At 37.3% G+C, this 27,392-nt stretch overlaps 2 protein-coding genes across 2 annotated transcripts in view; both read left to right on the forward strand.

The window, feature by feature from the left end:
* Positions 1-23,455, forward strand: part of LOC143363184 (potassium channel subfamily K member 6-like) — a 157,448-nt gene extending 133,993 nt beyond the window's left edge. Inside the window, exons 3-5 of the mRNA XM_076803782.1 lie at positions 16,600-16,841; positions 20,794-21,076; positions 23,097-23,455. Of these exons, the coding sequence (XP_076659897.1) occupies positions 16,600-16,841; positions 20,794-21,076; positions 23,097-23,377 (806 nt within the window). The 3' untranslated portion in view covers positions 23,378-23,455. The remainder of the gene's footprint in view (positions 1-16,599; positions 16,842-20,793; positions 21,077-23,096) is intronic.
* Positions 17,666-18,676, forward strand: LOC143363194 (uncharacterized). Its single transcript, XM_076803791.1, has 2 exons — positions 17,666-18,022; positions 18,449-18,676. The coding sequence occupies exons 1-2, from the start codon at positions 17,666-17,668 to the stop codon at positions 18,674-18,676; spliced, it is 585 nt and encodes a 194-aa protein (XP_076659906.1).
* Positions 23,456-27,392: the final 3,937 nt, after the last annotated feature.

Below are 27,392 nucleotides of genomic sequence, written 5' to 3' on the forward strand. Positions count from 1 at the left end.
TCTTTCAACCCTCGAACAGCGGACCATTTTTATATAGTTTAGGACCATTCACTGCTCCATTTATAAATTTTTTGAAATATACTTTTGTAGGTACTTCTTGTATATTAAATTCGTAAAAATAGTTTAATCATAGGCATTAAAAGAATGCAACTGAAGGAAGTATTAAGGATTTCGAGACCGATCTTACACACAAATTTTAGGAATTTTTTTCAGAAGAACTATTGAACTTTGGGCATCAGAATTTTGCACACGCATTTATGGATATTTTGGAGTATATACGTTATTTTTTAAATTAAAAATATATTTTTTTATAGAGTATGTTTTAAGATACATGTGTTGACTGCTGCCATTATTCCGGTCCATCTACTGATCAAAAACAAAAAAATGAGGAAATATATTAATCGAACCTTGATTATATAGAGCCTTGATTGTATAGAACCTTGATTATTTACAAAATGGCGGCATTTTCAATTCAGGTTATTAATGTTTTTATATTTTCCGTCTTCAGCACGTTAAACGAATAAGAAGAAAACGACGGATTTTAACAGGGTATGTGCTGAAGATCCTCTAGAACTTTCAAGTCAATTGGTTAACTAGAAGTTTCCAGCAGTTTCGGAAAAAGAGTGGTTTCGAGAAAAACATTCTTCAAACGCCTATAGTTATGTTAATATTATGAAGTCAAACAAATCCTTTTGCACACATATCCTGCAACACTTGTACTTGAAAATGTAAAACCAGAATAAGTACTGGCGTTAAGTGACTTGCGATTATATGAGAAAGAAAAAGAAAGGTCTTCTGACGTCAATCCGTAAATCATGATCTCATTTTCATTGAGAGCTACAGTGGATCCAAGAAGTATTTGAATTTTTCATTTTTATTATTAATTTTATTCTAGTCATGATGTAGTGGACGAGAAACTGAAGGCGCGTTTTTTCTCAAAAAATGCTAGGTATATACATTCTGCGGAAACTCTGAAAAATTTTTTTCGATCACTGAAATTACCATAGATTTAAAGATTAAAGCTTTCTATTTACAACAACACCTTAAAAATTGTTATACGAATCTGTTTTCGGATACGCTTGAATGTGCAGTATTTTTTCATCGGTTATTTTAGAATTTTTGTTGAAAGACAAAAACATAAACAATCTTTGAAGTATGAATTATTTACAAAACGAAAGAGTGAAAATGAAGAAAAATAACATGTTCGTGCTAATCCCGAAATCTTTGTACGACTTCGACAATCGATGGAAATGCGCATCCCTGCGTGCATGGAATGACGCAACACCTTCCTTCAATTCAGCTTTCAACGTTAACCGTTCCGGAACCTACATACATACGTTTGAATAAACACTTTTGCTATTTCAACGTGTACAATATGTAAAAATCATAATAAACCAACCTTATTTTTTCAACTGGTATTTTCTGCCCCTTTTTAATCGAATTTCACATTTTTTATGTACTAGCATTGCGCATAGCTATCATGCCTTATTTTTCACGACCTACGCAGCCGATTCAATGCGCAATATTGAATGTCGGTTTTATTCTCAGTGACGATATAAAAAAATCATATTATCTTGCGCAGCGCTAAAATTTCTCACTATTCCATTTCGAGGAAGAAAAAAAAATCTGAACTAATAAACATTAGTACATTGTTCGCGTAAAACGAAGAAATAGAATACATTCGAGAAAGATTCGAATAGCATTTAAATATACTCAAGACAAATTGTTTTCTGGTGTTTTTGCTTATGAATAACAAAATATATTAATTTACTTCTAACAAATACTGAAAATACGGCACGAGAGAGATACGAGGCTTTTAATACTTCTAACAATTTTTCTAACATTTCTCGCTGTTAAATAGAATTAGATGACTTTCTGTGATATTTTGCAATAAATATTCAACTAATTAGAGAGTTTTGAAAATTTACAAAAACGCGGAACTTAATTCATTTACTTCAATTATTTACTCTTAAGGGCCCCAATAATTTTTAGATCACATCGAACTGAGAAAACAATTTTTTTAGGACAAAAGGACCAAAATAGTAATATACAGTAAACATCGTCTGAACACGTCATGAAAAATATATATTTGTTGTCAAAACTTCTTAGTTCTACCAAAGCGTCATCTACATTAATCCCCTCCTTCATACTTTACTTAAATCATCAGTGGGTGTCTTTCCAATTTTGAACGCCAGCGATGAAGTAAAGGCCGCCCACACACTCTCCGTCTTATCGTCCCTTTTGCTTGTCACAAGTCACAAGTTGCACTGCAAGACGGAAAAAATCAACATCATGGTGATTGCGTTCATGCCGGACAATATTGACGGAACGCACGCTCCAAAACGTACAATTTTGCCACACATAAGCCCCGCTTTGCATTACAACTTATGACTGCGCAAGCAAAAGGGACAACAAGATGGAGCGTGTGTAGCAGCCTTTAATCGTCCTCCTCAAATGAAAATAACAGAACGGTGTTTTTAAATTTGCCCGACATTTTCAGCGGTTCGTATTTCATCCACTCATTTTCGCATAAATGCATAAAATCCGTAGTCTAGTAACAACAAATTCGATGACAAATTAACTCGTCGTGCTCAGTTAAAAGTTCAATGTACAAAAAATTTCAGTGTATATTGTATATGAAAAATTGTCTATCCAAAAACATTTATCCGGTACTATATTCCTGTAAACGATAAACCGCTAGTAAAAACAGTTTTAAAACGGAAATTAAATCAACCCGGGATCCATTACTTAATCCCGGACAAAAAGCATCGAGTAAGTTGAGGGGGGGGGCGGCGGGGCTGTTTGTTATCCCACAGCCGTTCTCTTCCGTCCCTCTTTGTTCATCAAAACGAAGAATCAATATAAATCACCTGCTCGCAAACAGCTCCATCCGAGCTAGAAATCAAAGCGCATGCAACGGCGTGCCGGGCGCAACGCAGCGCAATGCAGCGCAGCGGCCAGCTAAATAATATCCAACGTGGAGCCAGCCGGTTGCTAGACGATACAGCCGTTGTCCCAGATCGTAATATCGCTTTAATTATGTGCACCGTATTTGCGCCAGGTCGCGTTATTAATTTCAGGTCCTCGTACAGAGAGACTTACCATTACGAGCTCGGAGGTTACGTTGGGGATCTCGACAGGCCTGTGCCATGAAACGACGCCGACGAGCCGGGCAACGAAGAGGGTGGCGCAGGTTAGGGGTTGTTGGCTCCTCTCTCAGAGTACTAGTCGACAGCGTGTGCTGCTGGCCGCATTGCATTCGCCTAACGCGACATACGGCTCATCTTCGAGATGTTATTGCGCAACGAAAGCGCCCCGTCGTCGTCCTGCCGTATGCAAATTATTTCGAGCGGCAAACTAAACAGCTCAAACTGGGACGTAGATGCTACCCGCAAGATAAGTCGGTCCCGTCGACGACGCAAGTCGAGAGAATCCCGTTCGTAAATCATCGTGTACCAGCTCACTGTTACCTCGTGACACATACCGTTACGTTACTGCAAAAATAATTGCGGTTTTATGTCTTGAATTTCAAGGAGGCGAGAGGGGAGGGGCAATACACCTACGAGGTCGAGAAGTGAGCTTACTTTGAGAATTTATTAACCCAACAAATGGTTACATTAAAAAAACATTTGGTACATAAGTTGTGTCGTACTTTCACTTATAAAATACGACATTTTCGTTAAAAAATATCCAATAGAAGTGGAACGGAAACCACGTTTATGAGGCAGTTTTTCAAAACGGTAACCATCATATCTCAAAAACTAGACCAATATTTTTTAAATATTTTACAGGAATACTTGACATAATTATCTATTTTTTGTAGAAATGTAGAAGTTTAAAACTTACGTGTTTCAGCAAAGATTGCGCGTTGTTTACGTCGGGTTGACCTTTACATATCATAGTAAATGTTCGAAGGTCATTGGTAATTGAAACGCTCAAGGTCATTTCAAAGTCAAAAAGGTGGTATCCACTAAATTCAGTTTTTTATTGTCTATCGTGCTATCGTAAAAAAATATACTATTCCATTTAAAAAAACATCGGTGACCTTGAAATTTCATTAGAAAACACGACATCAAAAAAATTTTTCTTCACCATTATATTGCCCCCTGCAATAGTGTCACTTTGTCCTCCGAAGTTTTCTGATAGGACTGTAAATACGAAAGATATTTAGGTGGGACTCCCATTTATGTGGGACACCCTGTATAATTCATTACTAAAATAGCAATATTCACACATCCCAGGACAATCGAGTAACGCAGGAACTTCCCAATCGATATAACTAAACCGCCTTTATGCGTTTGACAGGTAAGTTTTGAAAACGTTAATGAAATGGAACATTTAATAAAACAATTTATTAAACTGTTACGAAACATGCAGTGCAAAAAGCACTGTTTTCGTGAATGTAAAAGAAATGTAAGGCCTCAAACTGGCTGTATAAAAAGTTAATTGCATTTCAATTGACCTTTTTACCGTTTCAATTCCATAGCCACTGACACACAAGTTATGAATACGCTGACCTTTCCGCGTTTATAGCGGATAAAATTTATTAAAAATTGATTAAAGACAAAGTTAATTGCAATTAAATATACTTTTATATTGTTTTTCATTATTTAATTATTTAATATTAAATTTAATATTTAATATTATCTAATATTAAAACGTCCTACTAGATAATACATAGAAAAATATATCAATCTATCCAAAAAAACGGAGTTGACCTCCATATGTTTTCATTAAACATAACGCTTGGACCAGTGAATTCCTCGCCTTAAAACTTCAATTTTTGGCATTTTCTCATCAAGGTGTACAGGATTATATAGTAAAAAGTTAACAATTTCTGGGTTACCAAGGTGAAGTTAAGCCAAATAATCCAATCACGCTTTCTACTGATATTGTACCTTCGATACGAATACAATAAAATACACGCTTTGGAAATGAATTTCGCTGTGCTGACCTTTTGACTTGGAAGGAACGGTGTCGTGTGAAAAGATTGAATTCTTCGCTGTGGCATGAAATATAGATATCCTCTATCGTTCTGCTGTTCATTGTGCAGGCGCAAATTGGTTACGGGTCCAACCAATAGTGGCCAGGTTCTATTATTTTTACCGATGTAATTTCTCCTCGTTTTCCAGACAGTTTGGTTGGTCGTCTCGCGGAAAATGCAGCCGCGGATTGCGGTTACCGTGAAAATAAATAATCCCCGAAGTCTCTTCCGTTTCTCGTTTCGTTCCGCTTCGCGTGTCTCGTGTCTGTTACCTTTTTTATCGTGATACCGTCATCTCGTTACACTGTTCCGGCTTTTCCGTCCTCGTTTCGTGGTTCTGCTGCTTCTATCATCCACGCATCCTTCTACCTGAATGTAATATGGTGTTTTTGAAAATCATCGGATGACAAATCGCGCGCTTGTTTATCGAGCCGTGGCCCAAAAAACAAATCCGGAGAACACGGCGATGACCTGGATGGCCGTTTCGAGGAAGGCGATAATTACACGGATCTTCATTTTCTAACAACTGATAATAAGTTCATAAAAAAATTAGTTCCAACAAAATTTTAATTTAAATTATTAGTTATTAGTTTGTGGGGTATTATGGTATATTACGTATTTATGCAAATAATCGGCAGTTCACAAACGTAGCGGAAAATGGTTCACGTAGAGTTGAATGGTATTGAAGTGGGTAAGGAGATATAAAATAGCAGAGATTGTCCTCGCTTCGTTTATTACTAATATCGGCAAGCGCGAATGTCATTGCAGTGCTGGTGTTGTTGTCTCGGAAGCTTACAATCGACTGGCGACTCTCGTTGCAATCTTAAACACGACGGAGTTAGAAAAGGCAAAAAGATAGGGGAGAAAAAGAAAAGAGAATAGAAAAGGAAAAATTGAGAAGACAGTGACAGCGATAGGGACAGCGGAAAAGAGTCATAAACAGACAAAGCTAAGAGGTAGGCGAAGGACCGAGACTAACGAAAACCAGAACCCTCTCGACGTTCTCAAGGATGCATTGGAAATTCGTGAAGGGCCGGTTACCAAACGTGCGACTAGCAGACAGGAAATAGAGAATAATAGCGTGACAGAGTTGGAAAGGAAAGAGAAATTCTTAGAAGAAATATATGCATTGGCGTACGTGGTGATATTGCCACCACAGTATCAAGAAGGGCACATTCTGACGTTAACAGTCTTTTTATTAATTAACATTTGATAATTAACTTTTTCAAAAAATGGAAACCTATTTTGTTGCCTCATTTAATGCATCTTGATATTCTTTACAAGAAAGTGTTAACCTACTTACATGAAAAAATGATTTATTTAAGAGATATGAGAGGTTCAATGTGACGATCATTTACAACTTAACATCCGCAAATATTGGAGAAGTATTTTAGAAGAGAAGAAGAGACGGGAAGACAAATAATGAAGAAGTTTCGATTTTTTCACATAAGTAGGTTAACACTTTCTTGTAAAGATTATCAAGATTCGTTAAGTGTTACAACAAGAAATATATGTTTCCATTTTTAAAAAAGTTAATGACCTTTATATATCCTGTACGTGTCCACCTATAAAAAAAACTATTAACATCAGAATGTGCCCCTCTTGATACCATGTAAATCAAGTGGTAATATGCGGAGACCTACCCTCTATAATTTCTTTTGAACTCTTTCCACGTAACGCTATTATCATTTGAAAATCTATATGTATAAATGTTCAAATCGCTTGATAATTTTAGTGGTGCTGTAGTTATGCCAGACAGTGTATCCAGCTGTATACGTGTATGCGTACCTAATCCATATGTACTACCATAAATTAAAAGTTTCATGAATAATTCTGTTTCTGAATGAAAATAATAAAACGAATATTGATGTTCTTAACGCGAAAAAAGAGACACGTCGTCCACATTCTTTTAAGTGTGAATAGAAGTGATTCAGACGGTTGTCCTTGCCATTATAACAGATTTTTTAAAATTCTTAAGGAAAGTAATCCGAATGAACTATGAACTTTCGGTTACCACAACGGTTTCGAGAAGGGGTCAAACTTTCAGACCTATGTACTTACTGTATATTATAGAAATGCAGCAACGTCAGGAGCAGTTGTTGCAAACTTTACTCCGTAACATCACATCGTCCTATGCTTTCGACGATGCTCCGGAAGTTTCGGTATCAATACGCTACGTACAGCCTGGTGTAAAGACCTTTAATTGATTTCTCATCGTATGTCGTTACTACCGACTAAATTCCGTTGGCAGAGTTGAAGTTGTGGGGCTAGTACATTAACACTAGATTTACGGGACCCGTCAAAATGACGGGTTCTAATATTTTTAATTAAATATTATTAAGATTCTAAGGATGCATACATAAGAAATTATTTAGAAAATTTATTTCTTTAGGTATATATTATTTTAAAAATATTACTAAAAATGTCGGTAGCACGTTCTTGTTATTTTTATGAAGTAATGCAAAATAGTCGCTTTTAGTGCTCCGTAAACCTAGTGTTAAACTGAATTAGAACTCGTATGTTCCTAAACGAACTGCACGCGCAAACTTATACAACAGTCAAATTCTTTCGACAGTAATCAACTTTAGCATCGTACGATTCCTCTATCTTCTGAGGAATTATAAAAGCATAATTAGTTATCGAACCTACTTGGTTGTCTCACAAGTTTGTTTTGTCTTCGACCACTATGCGCAATACGAATCTAGTATATTATCGAAATAAAATTTCGATAAGCTGAAATAAAATATCAACAAACAGCTACAGTATATAAAGTTTAGATTGTTTTTGGAATAAATATGATTTTTCTCCTTTAAGGTCATGTGAAGGTCAACATATATTTGTATCGTTGAACTCGCCTTTCTATGAGCTGAACGGTGGAAAACCCTATTAAGTTCTTAAAGGAAACAAAATTACTGACAAAAATATCATAATAGACTATATGTCAACCACGTGTTTCTCAATCAGACTATATGCTACTTTGCACCGGTCATTCTCTCTGAATATTTTTTCCCGTATCATGAAAAGCAACCGAGACACATATTTTAACTGCTCAAGTTAGACAAGACACCCTGCGTGCTATACTGCATGTAGTATAGACTGGAGGTGCGTGTGTTTCTGTTGTTATGGGGTCCATTACATTGTACAAAACTGAGACTTGAAATTAGGCACTGGGTTAAACATATTTGATTTCTGCTGCATTTTCACTGTGTACAGCGAATAACATTCTTCTGGAGCATTAATCTGGGATATGTTTAATTGAAATCAACTGTCATTTACCGGGATCGAGTGGAAGTTCAAAAGGCAGGCGTAACGAGACTTTGAGTTTCGCTACACCACGTTCAAGTGAATTCGAACTCGTAAAGCATGAACAAGCATCTCACTTTGTGACGGTGACCATACTTACAAGGGAACATATTCAGATGCGAAAATCCGATTTTGATGAAACTTACGGGAGCTTATAGTTCTTTGAAAAATATTTGACACGTGTTTTTTTTTTATCGGCAGACATCTACTTTGAAGGGATACAGTTTTATACATTCTTAAGACACTTTACGTTTCCCCCTCTCTCACCCTAACAACCAATAGAAATATTTGAAAATATTCGTGTTCTTCTGAAATGCTATATATAACCGAGGTAAAACTGATGTGCGGCATTTGCCACCAGCTCTTTTCAGAGCTATCATAAACGACGAGGGAAACTCCAGCTTCGAGGATTCACAGTTTAAAAAGGCTGCAGGTATATTTTAACCGAAGGCCCAACGACTGCAGAAATTCACAGGCGAATTGGCTATAAAAGTCGGTACCCTTACTCCACCGCGGTAATTAGCACCGCGTCACGCTGCTACCTGCGTCACCTTCTTTAGCTACTAATAAAACAATAAACGACACATAACCCAGTGGTATTGTTTAAAATACTATACACGTTTATACTAAATGCTTATATTTCGATGAAACAAGCCAGAATTCCTTCCTACGCACGCCAGGTGCAAGACTATCTTCCATTATGCATAATTATTGTTAAATGGCAAAAACAAAGAAAATCCTGAAACATGTATCCCCTATTTTGGATCAAAGATCACACACCCAAGTTTACATTAAAATGAACTAACAATAAATAAAAGAAACTGCAAAAAAAAATCAAATTTTTAATATATTGTTTAAACAAAAAACTTTTGTTAAAATTTTCTTGCGCGACTACATTTCCCATTGAAAAACACACAATTTAAAAAAAAAATTCAAATTTTTTCGACCTCTGGTTTCCGAGATATCTCAAAAAATATGGTTTTGACCCCCAACTTTGAGGGCTGTTTTCACCCCTTCAAAGTGGATGTCTGCCGATAAAAAAAAACACGTGTCAAATATTTTTCAAAGAACTATAAGCTCCCGTAAGTTTCATCAAAATCGGATTTTCGCATCTGAATATGTTCCCTTGTTAGCCAAACAAAAATTCGTCAAAGTTTCGTGGAGACACATTTTTCTAAATCCTGGATATAGTAAGATCAATCGTCTCTTATCAACTCGTATTATTTTTAATTTTTAGATATATGAATTATATTTAACCAGTTAGTAAAATGAAGGAAGGCTAATGCAATGAAGTGACAGGGGGATAGGAAAATTAAAGACTACAGAGGTGAAATAAGTAAGAAGAACAGTTTAGAACAGAGCTGCTCAATATGCCTACACTCCTCGTCAGAAAGATAGCCCAGGTGTGCTATGTTTAATTTCTCAATGACGCATGTAAAGTTTTACGTTTGTGACGTATAATATCAAAACTTTATGAGCTCAGAATATGCGGGTCGTTGAAAATAATTAAGAATATTATAAGGTTTAGTGTGCAACAAAAAAAAAATTGTTTTACTTTAAGAAAGAAATGATAGCACATGTACAATAAGAAAATAATAATGAATATAAATTTTAACTAACAATAATTACTTATCAAACGTATATACTTATTTAATAATGGGTACATCCTCCTTTATTTTCTATTACTTCTATTGTACGATTTGGTATCGATTTATATAGTTTTTGGATGTAATTTTGACATTCGCGTACAATTGCATTTTTTAATTCTTGTACGTGTTGATACTGCTTTCCATTCGCGTATACGCCGCGAACAAGTTCTGCCCAGCAATTTTCAATAATATTAAGGTCCGGGGAGCGTGCAGGCCACGGCAAAACAGATATATTATTTTCATTAAAATATGATTGGACCAATCTTGATGTGTGTACAGATGCATTATCTTGTTGAAAGATGTAATCAGGTCCAGAGATGCATTCTGCATGATTATTTATTTGTTCTTTGATTAAATTTATGTATTGGACACTATTCATTCTCCCATTGATGAACTTGATACTTGTCGTGCCGAAATAACCGATGACGGCCCAAACCATTACGCTGCCTCCTCCCATTTATCGTCGGATTGCTGACATTGTCCCTTTTCTTATGTCATGAAAATAATATTGGAACCCATCAGGACCATCCAGGTTAAATTTTTTTTCGTCCGAAAATAGTACTCTTTTCCATTTTTTTCCCAATGCACTCTTTCTTTTGCAAAGCGTAAACGTTCTGCTTTGTGTTTCGTTGTTAACGGAGGTTTCTTTTTTAATTTTAGCCTCTTAATATTTTTGCAGGATAGTAGAACTCGACGAACACTCGAAACACTGGCACTAACACTAGATTTTCCATTATTTGCTTCGTTGTTAACTGCGAGTTGGAAGCTACACGCATAATTGCTCGATGACGGCCGACCAGTACTTTTCTTTTTGCCATAATCTTCAACATTTTTTTAAGAAATTGTGTATTACTTTACGACTTCTTTTTATTACTTTCGATATTTTCGCTACTGATAACTGTTGCTGTTTTAGTTCAAGAATTTGCTTTTTTTCAGACTCGTTTAATTTTTTTCCGCGTCCCATACTTACAAATTTATATAATATTGTACTGTAATCTTTACTCGTTGATAGATCATGAAATACTGAGCATTTCTAAACATATTAACAGAGTGTGCTATCATTTCGACCTTAGTATGGAACAGTTTTTCTTTGTTGTATACAAACATCTACGACATTGTGATTTATTTCCAGCAAGCCGCATATTCTGAGCTCATAATATTGTTTTGATATTGTACGTTACAGACGAAAAATTTTACATGCGTCATTGAGAAATTAAAGATAGCACACCTGGGCTATCTTTTTGACGAGGAGTGTATTAGCGGGCAAGTGGGCACGCCGATGCCAGTGGGTACAGCAACGGGCAAAGCTACGGACATGTGACTTACAATTAGCGGAGTCGGCAGCTTAGCCGTAGCTGGCCACGTAGCTGTGACAAAGCGTGTGACAAATGCATGCAGCCTTGCCCGCAGAGGCGTGGCTTCGCGTCCGCCGTGCCGTTCTGTGTATGTGCCCAAGCAGAGTCGCCAGATCAAGACTTGTTCTCGCACTCTAATTTCCCCTTCTACCGCGCTATTCCCCACACTTCCGTCGCTGCCCGGTCACTGTCTCTGTCGTGCATACTCCGGTACGAGCAGAGAGAGGGTAAGTTTTTCCCCTCAACTTGTGCTCCTTCCCCTCTTCTGGCGACACTGTCCTCGGGGCAAGAAAACCGCTGCCCGTACGTGCAGACATTGATCAGCTCTGGTTTAGGGACTATTATATGTGTTGTATTTGTGACCAAATACTTTTTGAATTCACTGTACATCTTTAAACAAACGTACCTTTCTTAAGTGGTACTTAAAAATTTATTCCCTATTCTGTGTTTACTAAATACTTAATAAACACAATTATAATTTAAACGTATGTTAATGCGTTCTTGAATACACACCTAATAGAATTCAGCATCAGGGAGAGGGGCATTGTAATAAGACTTCCCCTAAGAAGCATTCGTGAATCGAACTATTTACGGATTTCTAGTTTCATTTTTGCTCTACACATTATTGCTCTTCGACTAATAAAACTCGAGCTGACAATCTGCCGTAGGTTCTAACAAATGGTAACAGATAACGGATACGAAAAGAGTCACACCGTTGTGAACGATAAGGCGGAACGACATTGACGAATAGGCTTCCGTGCAGTTCCGCGAGGTTTTCGCGAGTGCAATTCCATTGGCAATGGACTCGAAACCGCTATCATGCACGGTCCAGAGCAATTCCAATAGGCGATCCATTATCTTAAGCGGCGTCAGACCAATCGATTCGCCACTCTCCTTTTTCTGATTCCGTCCCTCCTCCCTCGTAAGGGCCTCCTTCCGTCGCATTTTCATTTTCGCGAAATGTTAAATGTCATTTATATATACATATATATATATTTTTCTAAACCGGCTACAATGCGCCGCACAGACAAATTTTTGATTTTTATGAAAAAAAATTGTTTTTGAATAGCCTAATAGTACAATTTTTTTCGGAGATACACGCCTGGGAAATAACCTTTTGTCTTCTGGGAATTCATCAGTTTTCAGAGCAATAGTTATGTAATTACTCCGCCTATAATTGAATACTTAGGGGTCTATAAGTTATATGGGTTATTACAAATAGCTTAAACTATTAACTGGCAAAATAAATTTTTCACAAATGTTGTTTAACAGTAAGTAATATAGACTAACCGGAAGCCACGTTGCGTTGCGCTCATTTTTCATTTATGCAGGAATACAAAAAATCCTTTAAGAGACATCGATGTGACACTAATCATTTTGGCAAGGTGTAATACTGATCTAACTTTGAGACCCTTGGGTGCAATGTAAGTTTAAAAATCAACTTTCAGAATTTCTGAAAAATTTCTGAGAAAATCTGAAATAGTTAATTAGAATTAATTTTTTAAATAAAAAATTTAATAATAATTTTTTTACGTTAAATAAACAAAGTTTTCGTTCACTGGACCACTGTCGCAAAATTGCAACAAAAACGGAAAAACGAAAGAAGAGAAGTGAAGAAAATATATAAAAATAAACTATAATAAATAAATAATAATAAATTAACGATAGATAATAATAAGAGGGACTAACGGCACTCCATTTGAAGGCGTTGCCTAGTTATGCATTTGGATTGTCTCACTGGTCAATAAAAGAAATGATAATCGCTTCTTGAAATCACTGTTGTTACGAGCCAGGGCTATGAGCAGCGCGAGAGGCCGGCGAGGGGATTTTTACCCCGGGAATATGGTTTCAATTGTTAGTTAGGTACGCGGACGCACCCGATGCGAAATCGAGGAGCCGCTAGGATAGTTGACGTCGAGGACGCACCTGATGCGAAATCAGGGAACCTCTGGGAGGTTGGTGTCAAACGCAGACGCACCCGATGCGAAATCGAGGAGCTACTAGGAGGATGAAACTTCGTGCACGCACCCGATGCGAAATCGAGGAGTCACTAGGGAACACGCGGCGAACCCGATACGAAAGGAGGTTGTATAAGAGCGCGGACGCACCTGATGCGAAATCAGGGAGCTGCTAGGATGCGGAAGAACCCAATGCGAAATCGGGGATCCGCCTAGGATGGTATAATTTCGTGGACGCACTCAATGCGAAATCGAGGAGCCACTAGGTTGGAGAAATCTTCGTTGAATCGAATTTAAGTATTAGTAAGCCTCGTAACTTCTATATAATAATTTAATTGATACAATCCGAGCGGTTAGATTGTATCGTGTGGGAACGTTCAATTATTATATTAGGATTTTAGGCAATAATTAAGGGTACGCGAGTTAACAAACAAGACAATTTATTCTGAATTGAAATTACTACAAGTGTTGTTGTTTGTGTCGCGAATGAATATAATAAATGTACAATTAGAGGAATTGTTTACCTATGTTGCACGGTGTTGACGCACTGGCAATGCGGGGTTAGATGGCGATTGTTGAATGCCAAATAGAATATATACCGAACTAACGGAATCTATAAGGTTATGAATTGATTCGAAAGGGACTTTAACCCGATCTCACTAGACTTGACGCGACGTGACTGCACGAGTACTGAACCGCGTCTGAATCTTGACTGAACCGCTTCTCGACTAACCGAAGAGGATGAAAATGAACGGGTTTATATACCTTGAAAATGAAAGGGGTACTCTGTTTAAGATTTAATGTCACGTAGGGTCACAGTCACATTTTTTGTCGTTTCTAATGAAAAGCAGGCCTCAGTTAGATTTTCGTTGAAAGGGGTTAATGAAGGTTATCCGGGCTATTTCCTATCAGAATATTGATTAACGGATGCCAGAAGGGAGTGTTTAGAGATTTTGGTATAAAGAAGGCATACAGTATCTTTCGTTAATAAAAGGGGCCTGTTGGGACGCTTTTCGTTCTCAGAAAAGAGATTAGAAATTCTAATCGAAATAAACGTGGAGAACGTCTCCATACGTAACACTGTAATAATGATCGTTGTTTCAGTGATAAGTAACTTTTTGTAATTAATATTTGTTGTTAATTTATTATCACTCATTTCTTACAATTTATTTTTATATATTAAAGATAATTACTTTTTATCTAACGGTTTTGTCATTCTCTTCCCTCCACTTTCCTCCCGTTGTTCCTTCCATGTTCATTGATCCCTCAAAATCAAATCAGATTCTGATAGTATATTTAATTTGCATTTTTGGTCATAAATATCATTGTCATTATTAGACCAAAAACGCGTGACCAAGAACGCAGTAGAATAAAAGTATTGAAAAGTTTTTTTATAAATTCATATACAGGATGTCTCACCTAACTCGAACATCTAAAGTATCTCGCTTGTTTTTTATGACAGAAAAAATTGCAGAGGAAAACATTAGTTGGTTCAGAGGGGCAAATATTATAGTAGGCAAAAAAAACTGTTGAAGGTTATATTTTTTGAGATTTCAAGGTCATCGATGTTTTTTTAAATGGAATGATATATTTTTATTATCGCTATATGATAGCCAAGGTCAAGACGAATTCAACGACCTGTAATATTATCACCTCCGCGTGACCTTGAGTTTGTTATCACCAACGATTCTACACCACACATTTACACTCCATAGACGCTGGTGTACAACTTGTCGAAGTCATTTCGGGTTTTCAATGCACCAATAATGCATATTATGTGTATTCAGTTGTCCATGGTTAGAAAAAGTAGCTTCGTCAGTAAAGAGAACGTCATAAAAGAAATGTTCATTTCTTTGTATTTGCTGCAATGCCCATGTACAAAAAGCAACACGATTCTCAAAGTCATTGCCACCAAGCTCCTGATGTAAGGAAATATGGTATGGATGAAAATGACGTTGCAATATTCGGGACACACTTGCTTTGCAAATGCCTAAGAGCGTCCAATTTTTCGACAACTTGTAGTAGGATCAATATTGACTGTAGCCAATACAAAAGTTTCGGCATCTTCTCCAGTTTCAGGCTTTGCTCGTCTTCTGTTTAGTGATTTAACACTCCCTTTTCTACAAAACAATTGACCTATGCGGTCAAAACTTTGTCGAGGACGATGATTTCTCTCAGGGTATTTTTCTGCGTACAGTTGAGATGATTGTACTGAGTTACTTTTAGCCTCACCCATAAACTAAAATCATCTCTATCTTTTCTGCATCACTGTACACTATCGTTTCAGAGAAGTAACGTTATCTTTCACAATCAAATAAATCCCGAAGAATTTCTTAAACGTACTGATATCAGTCATCATAAGGAGAAGAATTTGTATCAGTGTTTACAATTTATTGTAAGCGTGTTTACAGTCAATAGTCAAAGTTCAAGAACATTTCGTGAAACCCTAGGGGACATGTCATCGTTGTTTCACTATTTAGGTCAAGTGTCCTACTTTTATGAATTTTGCGTACTCGACGTCACGTGAAGGTCATAATATTACAGGTCGTTGGATTCGTCTTGACCTCGGATATCATATAGCGATACTAAAAATATATCATTCCATTGAAAAAAAACTTCGATGATCTTGAAATCTCAAAAAATATAACCTTGAACACATTTTGTTGCTTATCGTAATATTTGTCCCCCTGAACCAACTAATGTTTTCCGTTGACATTTTTTTCTATCATAAAAAACAAGCGAGATATTTTAGATGCTCGAGTTATGTAAGACACCCTGTATAAAAACGTGCATGAACTTTTCAATCTGTATAGTTTACACTTTACTAAGTTTCAATTTATAATATTTTCGAGAAAAACCGTGTCTTCAGTTTTCCACCCACTACATCATGCACCACATCTGAAAAAAATGATTGATGGGTTATGAAAGCGTCAGCATTATCCACGGTTTATTGTTATACGATTTCTTTTTACGAAAATATAATAGTTTAAATATCGACAACTTATCGAAAATTGGAAATTTACTATTCAATTATGCCTTCTGGTACCGCTGTACTTTGAAACTGAAAAAAACGCTTTAAGAATTTAGACCTGAAGTATCTCTTTTAAAAAATTCAACGCTTGAAAGGCTACCAGATAATTGATATTTTAAGGGTTAAATACGTGAAAGGCGTTTCGACTCTTTAATAAACTGATGAAGTTTATTGAAAACTTAAAAAGTTTCACTTTGGAAGCTACTCAAGCTTCACTTGAATAAAAACACACTTTCCATTCAGTGTGTACTTACTTGGGAAACCTAACGTAATTTCGGCAATACTTACCCTATCTAAATACTTAATGATCTTTCTCCAGGTTGCGGTAGCATAACGCCGAAATCCACGTGGGGTAAAATCGCGACCATGGGTTACGCCAGCCTCGGGATCCCGTTGACTGTGGTTTACCTATCGAGCGCCGGAGGTCTGTTATCCAGATGTGCCAGAGGTGTCTTTACACGTGCTCTTTGCTGCTGCCTTTGTTCGAATTGCGGCTATTGTTGCTACGATGAAAGAAGAATGGAGGTGAGCGAAGAAACATTAATTGATAGAATATTTCTCGTAAAATGTCAAATGAAACACATCTATAGTACAGGTACAATTAACTATTACATTGTCCCGAATCTAAACTCTGGAAGTTCCATATTATTCGAATTCAAACGAGCATTGATTAAAGATTTTTTACTTTTCATACATATACAATACATATATTGCTCTTTGCTTTGTTGCTCTCTTCCAATTAACAATGTCTTGATAGGTGGAAGTCATTTGTATCCCAAATAGATACAGATTTTGCATGAACTCTGCACTCGTACAGGAACGAAAGGACAAGGAAATATATTTGCTGTTTATAAATGAATATATTACAATTTAAAGATTATTAGAAATTATTGGAAGTTTTAGTAAAACAATGTGATAACCTATTAATTTTAGAGGAATTCAACACGATCGTGAAAAAAAAGAAAATAGTGGAGAGTCTTGCACACGTAAATTCCTTAGGCATATGTATATACAGTCAGTCAAAAAAGTCTCCGTACACCGTACAAGAATTTATTTAAAGTTGCATAATTTTAAAGGAAATGGTAATAAATGAATAATTCTTTCGTTGTTATATTCAGAAATATAACATTAATTATTAGTGCAAACAAAAAGATGTTACATGCATTTGTTAACAAATAAACGAACTAAAATGACGAGCATAACAAAAATGAGGTCAAAAAAGTCTCCGTACAGAGACTGTGAGCGTGTAAATTTATTTCCTTTGTTAACGGTTCAGCTGAATGTTTACAAATAACTCTCAAGGAAACACTCTATGGTCAAGTATAATTTAGTTGCTTGACTGTTAGCAAGAATAAAAGACGTTTTCGCGAAAAAATTTCTCCGAAATGGAAGTACCACTTGCGACCAGAGATTTAATTATAAAATTAAGAGAAGATTCATTATCCATTAGAAAAATAGGTCAAATAGTAAAAAGGACACATTCTTCGGTACAATATATTCTTGAGAAATACGCAAAAACTAAATCTATTCAAAGTTTACAACGTACAGGTCGACCACAAAAATTAGATACTAATCATAAACGTGCAATCCTACGAACAATTCGTTGTGATCCACAAACGAGTGCACCAATATTGGCCAGTATGATAGAAAATGACTATAATATAAAAGTAGTGCCTGAAACTATTCGAAATGTTATGAGAAAAGCTGGATACAATAGTCGTACAGCCAGGAGAACACCGTTCGTAAGTAAAGTTAATAAAAGAAAACGTTTTGAATTTGCGAAGGCACACGTTAATAAGGATCAAAGCTTTTCGAATAATGTTATATTTAGTGATGAATGTAAATTCACTATTTTTACTTTGGAGGGAAATGTTAAAGTGTGGAGAAAACCAAATGAACAGATGAAACTCAAAAAACTCCCATCGTTTAAATAAGGAGGCGCCAGCGTGATGGTGTGGGGGTGTATGAGTGTAGCAGGGGTGGGAAATTTAGTCTTTATTGACGGTATAATGGATCAGCATAAATATTTGAACATTTTGAAAGAAAATTTAAAAAACAGTGCCAGAAAATTACATCTTGAAGAGTCGTTTATCTTCCAGCAGGATAACGACCCTAAGCACATGGCTAAGAAAGTAAAGGAATGGGTATTATACAATGTCCCGAAACAGCTGCATACACCTCCACAATCTCCCGACATTAATGCAATCGAACATTTGTGGGGAGAAATAAAAAGAAATTTGAAAAAATACACAATAAAAAACAAGGAAGACCTAAAATCTAATATATTGTTGGAATGGGAAAATATTCAGCCAAGTACAATACAAAAATTAGTTCAAACAATGCCAAAGAGGATGCAAGAAATTATAAAATTAAAAGGCGGTCCAACTGATCACTAATTAACAAATTATGAATAATAGTGTTACATGTACAGAGACTTTTTTGACCTCGTTTTCGTTGAGTTTTACTTTTTCCTTTGTTTATTTGTTAACAAATAAATGTAATATAGCTTTTTTTGCACTGTTAATAAATGTTACGTTTAGTGAACATAATAACGCAAGAATTATTTATTTATTACCATTTCCTTTAAAATTGTGCAACATTAAATAAATTCTTGTACGGTGTACGGAGACTTCTTTGACTGACTCTAGGTACTGATGCATGAAAAGATGTATGATGTTCAATCCTCATGAGACCGAAAAGCGATACATTTCTCTTGCACGGTAAAATATGAATATCTTCACTATTATACAGAGTGAATGTAAACTGTGGTACAGCAGGAAAGTGGAGTTATATTTCTCAGAGGAACAATAACTGATAAGTAGAGCAAATGAGAGATTAAATATTTTAAAATACATGAAATACAACACTTATTATTTACGTGATGTTAAAAAGGCACCTACATCATATTCATACATATATTATTTTGATCAATATACATATATACAGGGTCCCCCCGTTAAGTTATGTCACCATTTTTTAGGCATTTCCGATAGTGCAATTAAAAAATGGTTTTAGACAAAAGTTTGTCAATACTTGGCGAGTTACACGTCCGCATATTCTTGTAACGAGTCCGTTTCCCGGCGGATCTCGTCACAACGGATTTCCTCGCGGCCGGATTTGGCTCGCCGTGCCAGGGTTCTCGCAGGATAACGCGAGGGTTACGGCGGGGTCGCGGACGGTCGGGCACGGGTGATTAACGACGCGAGTATTTCGAACGTTCGTCACTGTCCCGGCTTCGCGTTTCGGCGGTCGGCGGTCGCGGTTCGTGCCTCAGGTTACGGCGAGGTCGGGGCCGTACGCGGCGGCGTATCCGGACCAGGGTAGCTTCGGCGGGCGGAGAGCCCGTGCCCCAGGGCGGCCGGCGAGGGGCCGGCTGCGGGTGGTTCGCTCTCCGTGGGTGTGTGGGCGGGAGCGGAGGTACCGGGTTAATGGGAAAGTAAGGCACTCACTCTGGGTCCGGTCTCGATCGCTCGGCGGTCGGGTCGGCGCTTCGGGATGTCCGGTACGCTGCGGCGTGGCCGGTGCGGTGGTCGGCGGACACACGTCGGCGCACTCTCGTAACCGAGGATCAGTTTTCCCGGTACGCGGACTACGCGTGTTATTCTCCGGCGGCTTCGGTGTCGCGGCGGAGCGGTCTTCGGCAGGGTCTCGGCGGTTCGCGTTCGTTGCGGTTCGTACTCGTCGTCGCATACGTCCGTACTCACGCGTGGCGGAAAGCCAAAGAGGCCGTTTTCCGGCTCGTCTCTCTCGTCTTCTAGGCGAGGGGTGCGGTGCGGTGCGGTTCGCGGACGGGTTTTCCGGCGTCGTCCGGTATCCGGCGCGGCGGTACTTCGTCATGGCGGGTTCCGGTTCCCGCCAAGATCGGTTTGGGGGTGCGGGGATCGCAGGGGCGCTCGCGGGTGCCGGCGGATCTCGGCATCCGTCGGCCGTGTTCGGCTCGGAACAGGCCTGGCGCAGCCAGGTCTGTTACATTCTTAAATCTAAAAAAATACTCTTTACGTAAAAAAGTAAAGGTCACCTTGACTTTTTTAAATGGCACCACATGTTTTGGACATAATAGAATTGTTGCTGACGTCGAGATGAATTCAACAGTGTTTTATACTATGACCTTGAAATGACCTCAAACTCGAAAATTTTGTGCTAACGTAACTTTAATGAAAAATTATTTCTTCGTTTTTTCATTGCATTAATGTTTATCGTAAATGAAAATATTTTCCACATTGAAAAACTGAATAATGATAATAATAGAAGCATAGAAGAATTTGTTTGAGCGAAATTTCACGAAACAATTCTCAAGTATAACCCTTCCTTTGGCGTCTCTAGATGTATGTAATCCTCGAATAATTTGTGTATTTTTTTATTTGCAAATCCGTGTACACAAAGTTTATCTTTCCATGTTGATCTTGATAAGATAAATTTGGAAAGGAATATTGCAAAACAGTGCGGGAAAGTGAAGGCACTTTCTTGGTAGATCGATCTTAAAATTGCTTTTAAATTGACATGGGCCCAGGAGAAGGAGAGGCGAATGAGGAAGAAAAGGCAGCAGGAAGAACTGGCTCAGCAGCAACAGCAATTGCAGTTACAGGAGCCCTTTTATGTCCGCGCAAATGCGTCAACGTTCACGAGCACAGTGGAAATTAAGGCCAGCCCAAAGGACGAAGTGTCGAGTCTTGGCTCCGGTGACAGGCCAAACGTTACTATACTCGCACCAATCAGCATTTGTCTCGGTGCAATACTGTGCTACATTGTGGCAGGCGCTTTTACTCTGCACAAGTTGGACGACTGGTCCTTTGTGGGTACGTTGCAAAAGAGAATCCCGATTTTTCCCGAACGAAACGCATTGCCTCAAAAGGGATATATAGTCAACGATATGCATCAGAAAATGTCAAAAATTATTTAACGTGCCTTACCTACCACGGAAGTGAATTTCTAATTTTCATAGAGATTAGTATATTCCAATTAAAAACGATTACCTGATGAAATATTTACTGATTTACTGATTGAATGCGGACAATAAAGAATTCAGATAGCATCGGTTCGGATAATCGAGCTTATGCTACATCGTCAATTAAACAAATAAATATGATCCAAATCGTATTAAGTTTGGCCTCTATATGTTCAGTAAAATGTCACAACTATAGTGGTGAAAATCTCATGAAAAAATAAGTAAAACCAATAAAGTTTTGTCATTACATTAGTAATGTCTCAACGATATATCTACTCCTATATCATGTCATACTATCGTGGGAAAATTTTTCTCTCCCATATATTTATAGGGACATTACACTGTGGTCCTTTATTTTAATAGCAATATTGTGTGTTGAAAATCAGTAACAAAAAGAGTCCAATTTTTCCAAAATTGAGATTTTGATACCTGTAAAATGTTTCTAGAAAATGAGGCCAAACTTTTTTAGAAAAATCCCAAAATTAACTTATTTTTGGAAGAAATTTTTTCAGCAGAACTATTATACTTTTTACATTACGATTTTGCGCACACATTTATGGGTATTTGAAGTACATAAATTGTTTTTTTTTTTAAATCAAAAACAATAAAAATGACGAGTTATATACATTTTTATGAAGTATGTTTTAGAAAATATTTGTTGAGCGTTGCCATGATTCTGATCCTTTTGCTTCTGTTGATTGAAAACCAAAAAATGATGAATTATATTTAATCAGTACACATAAATGTGACTAAGTCCGAATCAAAATAAATTGAAAATCTTGATTATTTACAAAATGGAGGAATTTTCAATTTTGATTTTTGTAATATTTCTCCGCGTTTAATATAATTATTTAATGTGTAACTATTAAGAGCCAAGACTCCGTAATTCACAATGAGGTAGAGCGACTACGTTACCGACAAAATTAGGCGGAACATGATTTTACGTGTCTCAACTTTTCGTCCTTATATGAGAATATTTTTCACTGGGGAAGGGCTCACTCTAAAGAGGAGTGTTCAATCTAACGCGCTGGTCATGAACAGACGAAACTATGCAGATATTTGGCAATATAAATATTAGAAGTAGACCAAAAACCGCACAATGTACATGCCGTGCAATCCAAGCATTTTTATGCCATTGGATTAGTTTTCTGGATGAAATCGAGAGTAGCGCACGCTAGAAAATATCTCCAGAAACAAATTGAGCTATTTTTTGTCTTGATTCTCTGCGAAATAAAGCCAAAAACTTGAAACACGTTTCTGGCGTCAGAATTCATAATATCGATAATGCAGAGCAAAACATGTGACAACGACCCGTCGGATCAAACCAAAACGGATCTTAAGTCTGTGTCTGAAGACTGTGAACGGAAATTATACAGCAGTTACCGACCTGCTGACTCTGAAAAAGTCACGTGACTACCCTTCGCCCTTAATGATATAAACATTTGTGTATTTAGACGATTTATCTGAAATGAATATTCGATAGAATTGAATTGAATTGTATTTTTAATATATTCAGTTGTAATATTAATAATGTACAATTATTGAGATTGTACCGATGCATCTATGAGAATTTGTTCAACAAACTTATTTCTTTGGGCATATATTATTGTAATAATGGCTCAAAATTTAATAGATAAATTCTTGCTATTTTTATAAAGTATTGTAAAGTATCCCATTTTAACGCTCCGTAATCCTAATGTTAAGGATTAAAGAAAATGGATTCTTCGAAAGTTCAAAACCAAAATACCCCCTTAAATCTAGAATCGGAAGGCACTTTGATTGAAGAACCGATAGATTTTCATTTAAGATTACGCCAGCAATGAAAGGGTTATATTGTGCATTTAACCGTCTTGTTTCTTATTTGATCGCAGATGCAAGCTACTTCTGCTTCATGAGCATGAGCACGATTGGGTTCGGCGATATGGTTCCCGGTTCCTACCCCCGTCAGAATCTTTACGAGTCGAGGAACGTAACCATTTGGTTTTGCTCCTGCTACATAATGTCTGGGATCGCAATCACCGCGATGTGCTTCAACATCCTCCATGATGAGATCGTCCATAGGCTCAGCCATCAGGTGGAAAAACCGGAGCCGATCAAAGCCAGTCCAAGTGTGGACGAGCTGTCAACGGATCCTTTCGCGTTGACCTCGTGACAATTTCCGTCTGGCAACCTGTGCCACAGGAACGGCAACGACGAGAACGACATATGCGGAACAGATCCACCTACCAGTCTGTTCGCCCACGAGAACGAAATCAATATCTTAAAGGACTGTTTCAATCAGGTAGACGTCACTAGAGACTGCAAGCCGATTCTGAAGCTCGAGGATCACGTGCCGTCGATTCCTAGTGTTTACATGTTGCCGAAAGTTGACGAAGAGACCGAGGAGAATACGGAGATGTAAAACTTTACACTTCTTGTAGTCCGAACAAGTATGCTTGATCTAGGCAACAATGTGAAAAGTAACCCGGCGGATATAGATGAAACGCAAGATATATGTATGTTAAAAATAGAGTAATACTCGTTCTATTATAACGATATAACGTGTGCAAGCGCGTGCTTCAGCGTATAGCGAAAGGTCGTTCGATAAAGTTCATCGTTCGTGTTGATCGCAAGAACAATTTTTTTCAATCGTCTTTCCGACTGAATCTTCTCGGGAAGAGAATACTCCTTCTAGACCAGTGCCGGGCACGTTTGCTTCAATTCAGGCAAAATCATCCCCACCATAGCCCGCCCACTATCCCCTTCCAGTGAGCGCCGTTACCGTGGGGCAACGAAAACGCGAGACACCAGCGAACGCGACGAAAGCGTGCGCTGCACGGAGGACCGATTGATGGGGGAAGCAAGCGTTCGAGGGGCCCCAAACGTGCCCAGCACTATGTATTCTAGAGAATCAAGGAATCCATTGTTTTTAAACACTCATTTAAATAACAGATATTTAACTAGCGTTGTCGTGCAGAGTTATTTTCGACTGTACATTAACTGCTCCGAAGAAATAATTCCGAGCGAAACGCAAAATACAAGCAATGTATTCGCATTGCACACGAGAAACACAGAGATTTCAAAGAAAGTACGTAAGTGCAATGTCGGTTCCGAGATTAACATAAAAGTGCTTCTTTATCCCAGTCAATTTCAATCTTGTCGCTCTTATCGAATACAATGTTTCACAATTACAAACTAGCATCAAACTTTTTTTACAATTACTTTTCAACTTTTGTGTTACGATAAGAAAAGGGGTGATTCCACATTTAAAAAATAAGTGGGAAATGTAGAATGAAATTATGTCATATTCTGTTGAATAGGTATCATGTGACAGGTCTGTTCACGACCGACCGATTCTACTCTCTGCAAATGCTAGGCGCGCGGACTTTACGGGTTTTCAAAGACAATTTTCTCGAATACAAAGCCTCGTGTGAACAAATTTTATTCTACATTTTCGACTTATTTTATTACGTAGAATCGCCCCCTTTTCAGTTGTACCACCAATTACACCGATCAATTGGTATATCGAAAACATATAGCAGCCAAGTTCATTTGTTTCAGTCAACCAATCGAAATGGCGATATCCGTGTAAACCGAGCTCAAGCTTAAGCATATAGAGCTAGTATACTCATCGGCACCATGTTTGATAAGTCCGGTAATGGTACCGTAGAAGTTCTAGCAGCAAGTAGGATGTCTTGAAGGTGCACGAAGTGTATCCTAAATGTTCCACGAATTTCGAGAACTGTCTACAAACGTTTCTACGTTAATTCAAGATTGCTCTTAACGAACTTTGTTACTGTACATCAGTTTTGAAAATGAATGACGACATGAGAAATCAAATGAAATATTTTCTAACTGCTGATATAAAAGTGATATAACAATATCGCTGATATAACAATATCGAACGATTTTCTTTTTAATGTGAGTTCAGCAGCTGCATAGTTGTTTCTATTCGGCACTCGGAAATGACATACCAACTTACATTGAAACGGACTCAATGTTTTTACATTACATCCCCACACAGATAAACCTTGTAACTCCATATTTAAACATTCGCAAAATAAAAACATTCTTACTTGTAATATAACTGTATTAATTTCTGTGTCTAGTCCGTGAGATGGAACGTTTCTATGTAATAAAATATGTATGTGCATGCGTATACACATGTACCAGTGTTTCTCATGTTCTACGCATTAAACGATTGTTCACGTACAAACGATTTGATTGAAATATTCTCCACCACTGCCGTAAACAAAAACTGTTACCTGTACGAATTTTAACGTATAAGCGCTGATAAATCTAATACCGTAACGGATGAATTTTCTACGAGGAAGGGAATTCGGTAAGCTTTTATACCCGTAATCTGTAAAAGTTCAATTTTTCAAGGAAACTTTAACTTTTGTACATATCTACCATTATTATCGATTTTTACTCGAAAGTTTTTATATTCTATAATACTTTTAACAAATTGTTTGTACTATAAGTTCGCAGGTTGCCCACAATACCGTGATCGATAATCAAATAACAATTATGAGAATGGAATCGATCACTCCTAGTATAAATATTCCACCGAGCCAACGACTAGACGCAGAAATTATCTGTGACAAATGAAATCACATTCCACTACTGTGCTCAAGAACAATAACTAAAGTACTGTTACAAGATAAGCACTAATCTTTAAGAGTGTTGCGTATGAAACTACCCATATTGTTTAATATTGATATTTGTCATAGACTATGAGATTATGGAGTGCGTAATGTATAGTCTGTTACAGTTAGCTGTAAAATACTGTTGTCCTCGTCGAGTACAATGCAGATCGCATAAATTGCAGAACACTCGCGTAATACTTTTTGCTAAATTATAACAATGCAATTGTTTGCCTTCCTTCTCCTTGCCGGTAACTTTTAAAATATTACTTTTACAAATCGAAGAATATTCGATTAATTTCTGATATTTTAGCTACGAGGAAATCCAATAAAAACACAGTGCACGTAATACAAACAGTAATTTATCAACATTTTACTTATAATCGATCAATCTTATGACACACGGCAAAATTATTGAGGTAATATGTGCTCAACATTCTGGCATTTTCCTACTAACAAGCAAACTTTTTAGTCATCCAAAATTCATACTGCAATAGATTGCTAAGATTACCTTGATGACGGTAACATAGTATGGTAAAATGCGCTACGTCACTTAAACTACGCCAAACTTAAATACCAGCTATGTATGTTGCACGATTAATCTGCAAAAGGAGAGTTAATTCCAACGAGCCTACAATAAAGGATAAACGATTATTCTGCAATCCTGAAAATAGTGTGTGGCATCTGCTCGGTACGTCCGACGAAAAAACATAGTGTGTAGTGGTGACTTAGAAGTGACCTTTTTCTGTTTCTTGTAACATATCATAAGATGTAAGCGAATGAAATGCTGAGATCTTTTCGCATTGGAAAGGAGGAGAAGAAGAAACGAGTGACCGATAAAACAATCGACACAGTCCCAATCTTTGGATCGCCTAGCATCGGGCCATTGGTTTCGACTGTGCAGCAAAATTGGCAAGCGAATTTCGTACGGCGGCGTCTAATAACAATCGATATTAGCTTGAGCAGTTGCTAGAGTTATCGTTATCACTCCGTTGGTGATTCGATGGAGGATCACGGACGGTAACCAAGCCAAACTTTACTTTGGTACTTGCACCAGCCCATCCAGCCACCGATTCAACCCAGCTAACCGAGCAAACTTCCTCACACTCATTCGATATCATTGTGAAAGACCATACGCGGCGTTTCTAGGTGCCGACATTTCGACAATTTATAAGTGAGTCACAATTATACTACCTCTGTCGGAAAGTATTCCACCGAATAAATCGAGCATCTCTTCTAAACATTATTCACATACAAAATCTCAATGCTAATGAAATGGCCATCTTTAGTAAAAATAAAAATTTAATCTAGAAATATGTTTTCCTTTTTCTCGGTGGTACGAAAAAATAATCGAAGCAATAAGGGTTAAAAGTGGTCTATATTTATCACATTGCTTACATCATTCTCTGTAACGTTCACATTCAAGTGAAACTGATTGTTTTCTTTGTATATGGCCGACTGTTCTTCTCTATTTCTTTAAACTACGAAAGGATCATTTTTCATTTCGAACAGGGTAAGGGACCCAATTACTGTGACGGTAAG

This window comes from Halictus rubicundus, unplaced genomic scaffold (assembly GCF_050948215.1).
Source record: "Halictus rubicundus isolate RS-2024b unplaced genomic scaffold, iyHalRubi1_principal scaffold0027, whole genome shotgun sequence".
Lineage (NCBI taxonomy): Eukaryota > Metazoa > Arthropoda > Insecta > Hymenoptera > Halictidae > Halictus > Halictus rubicundus.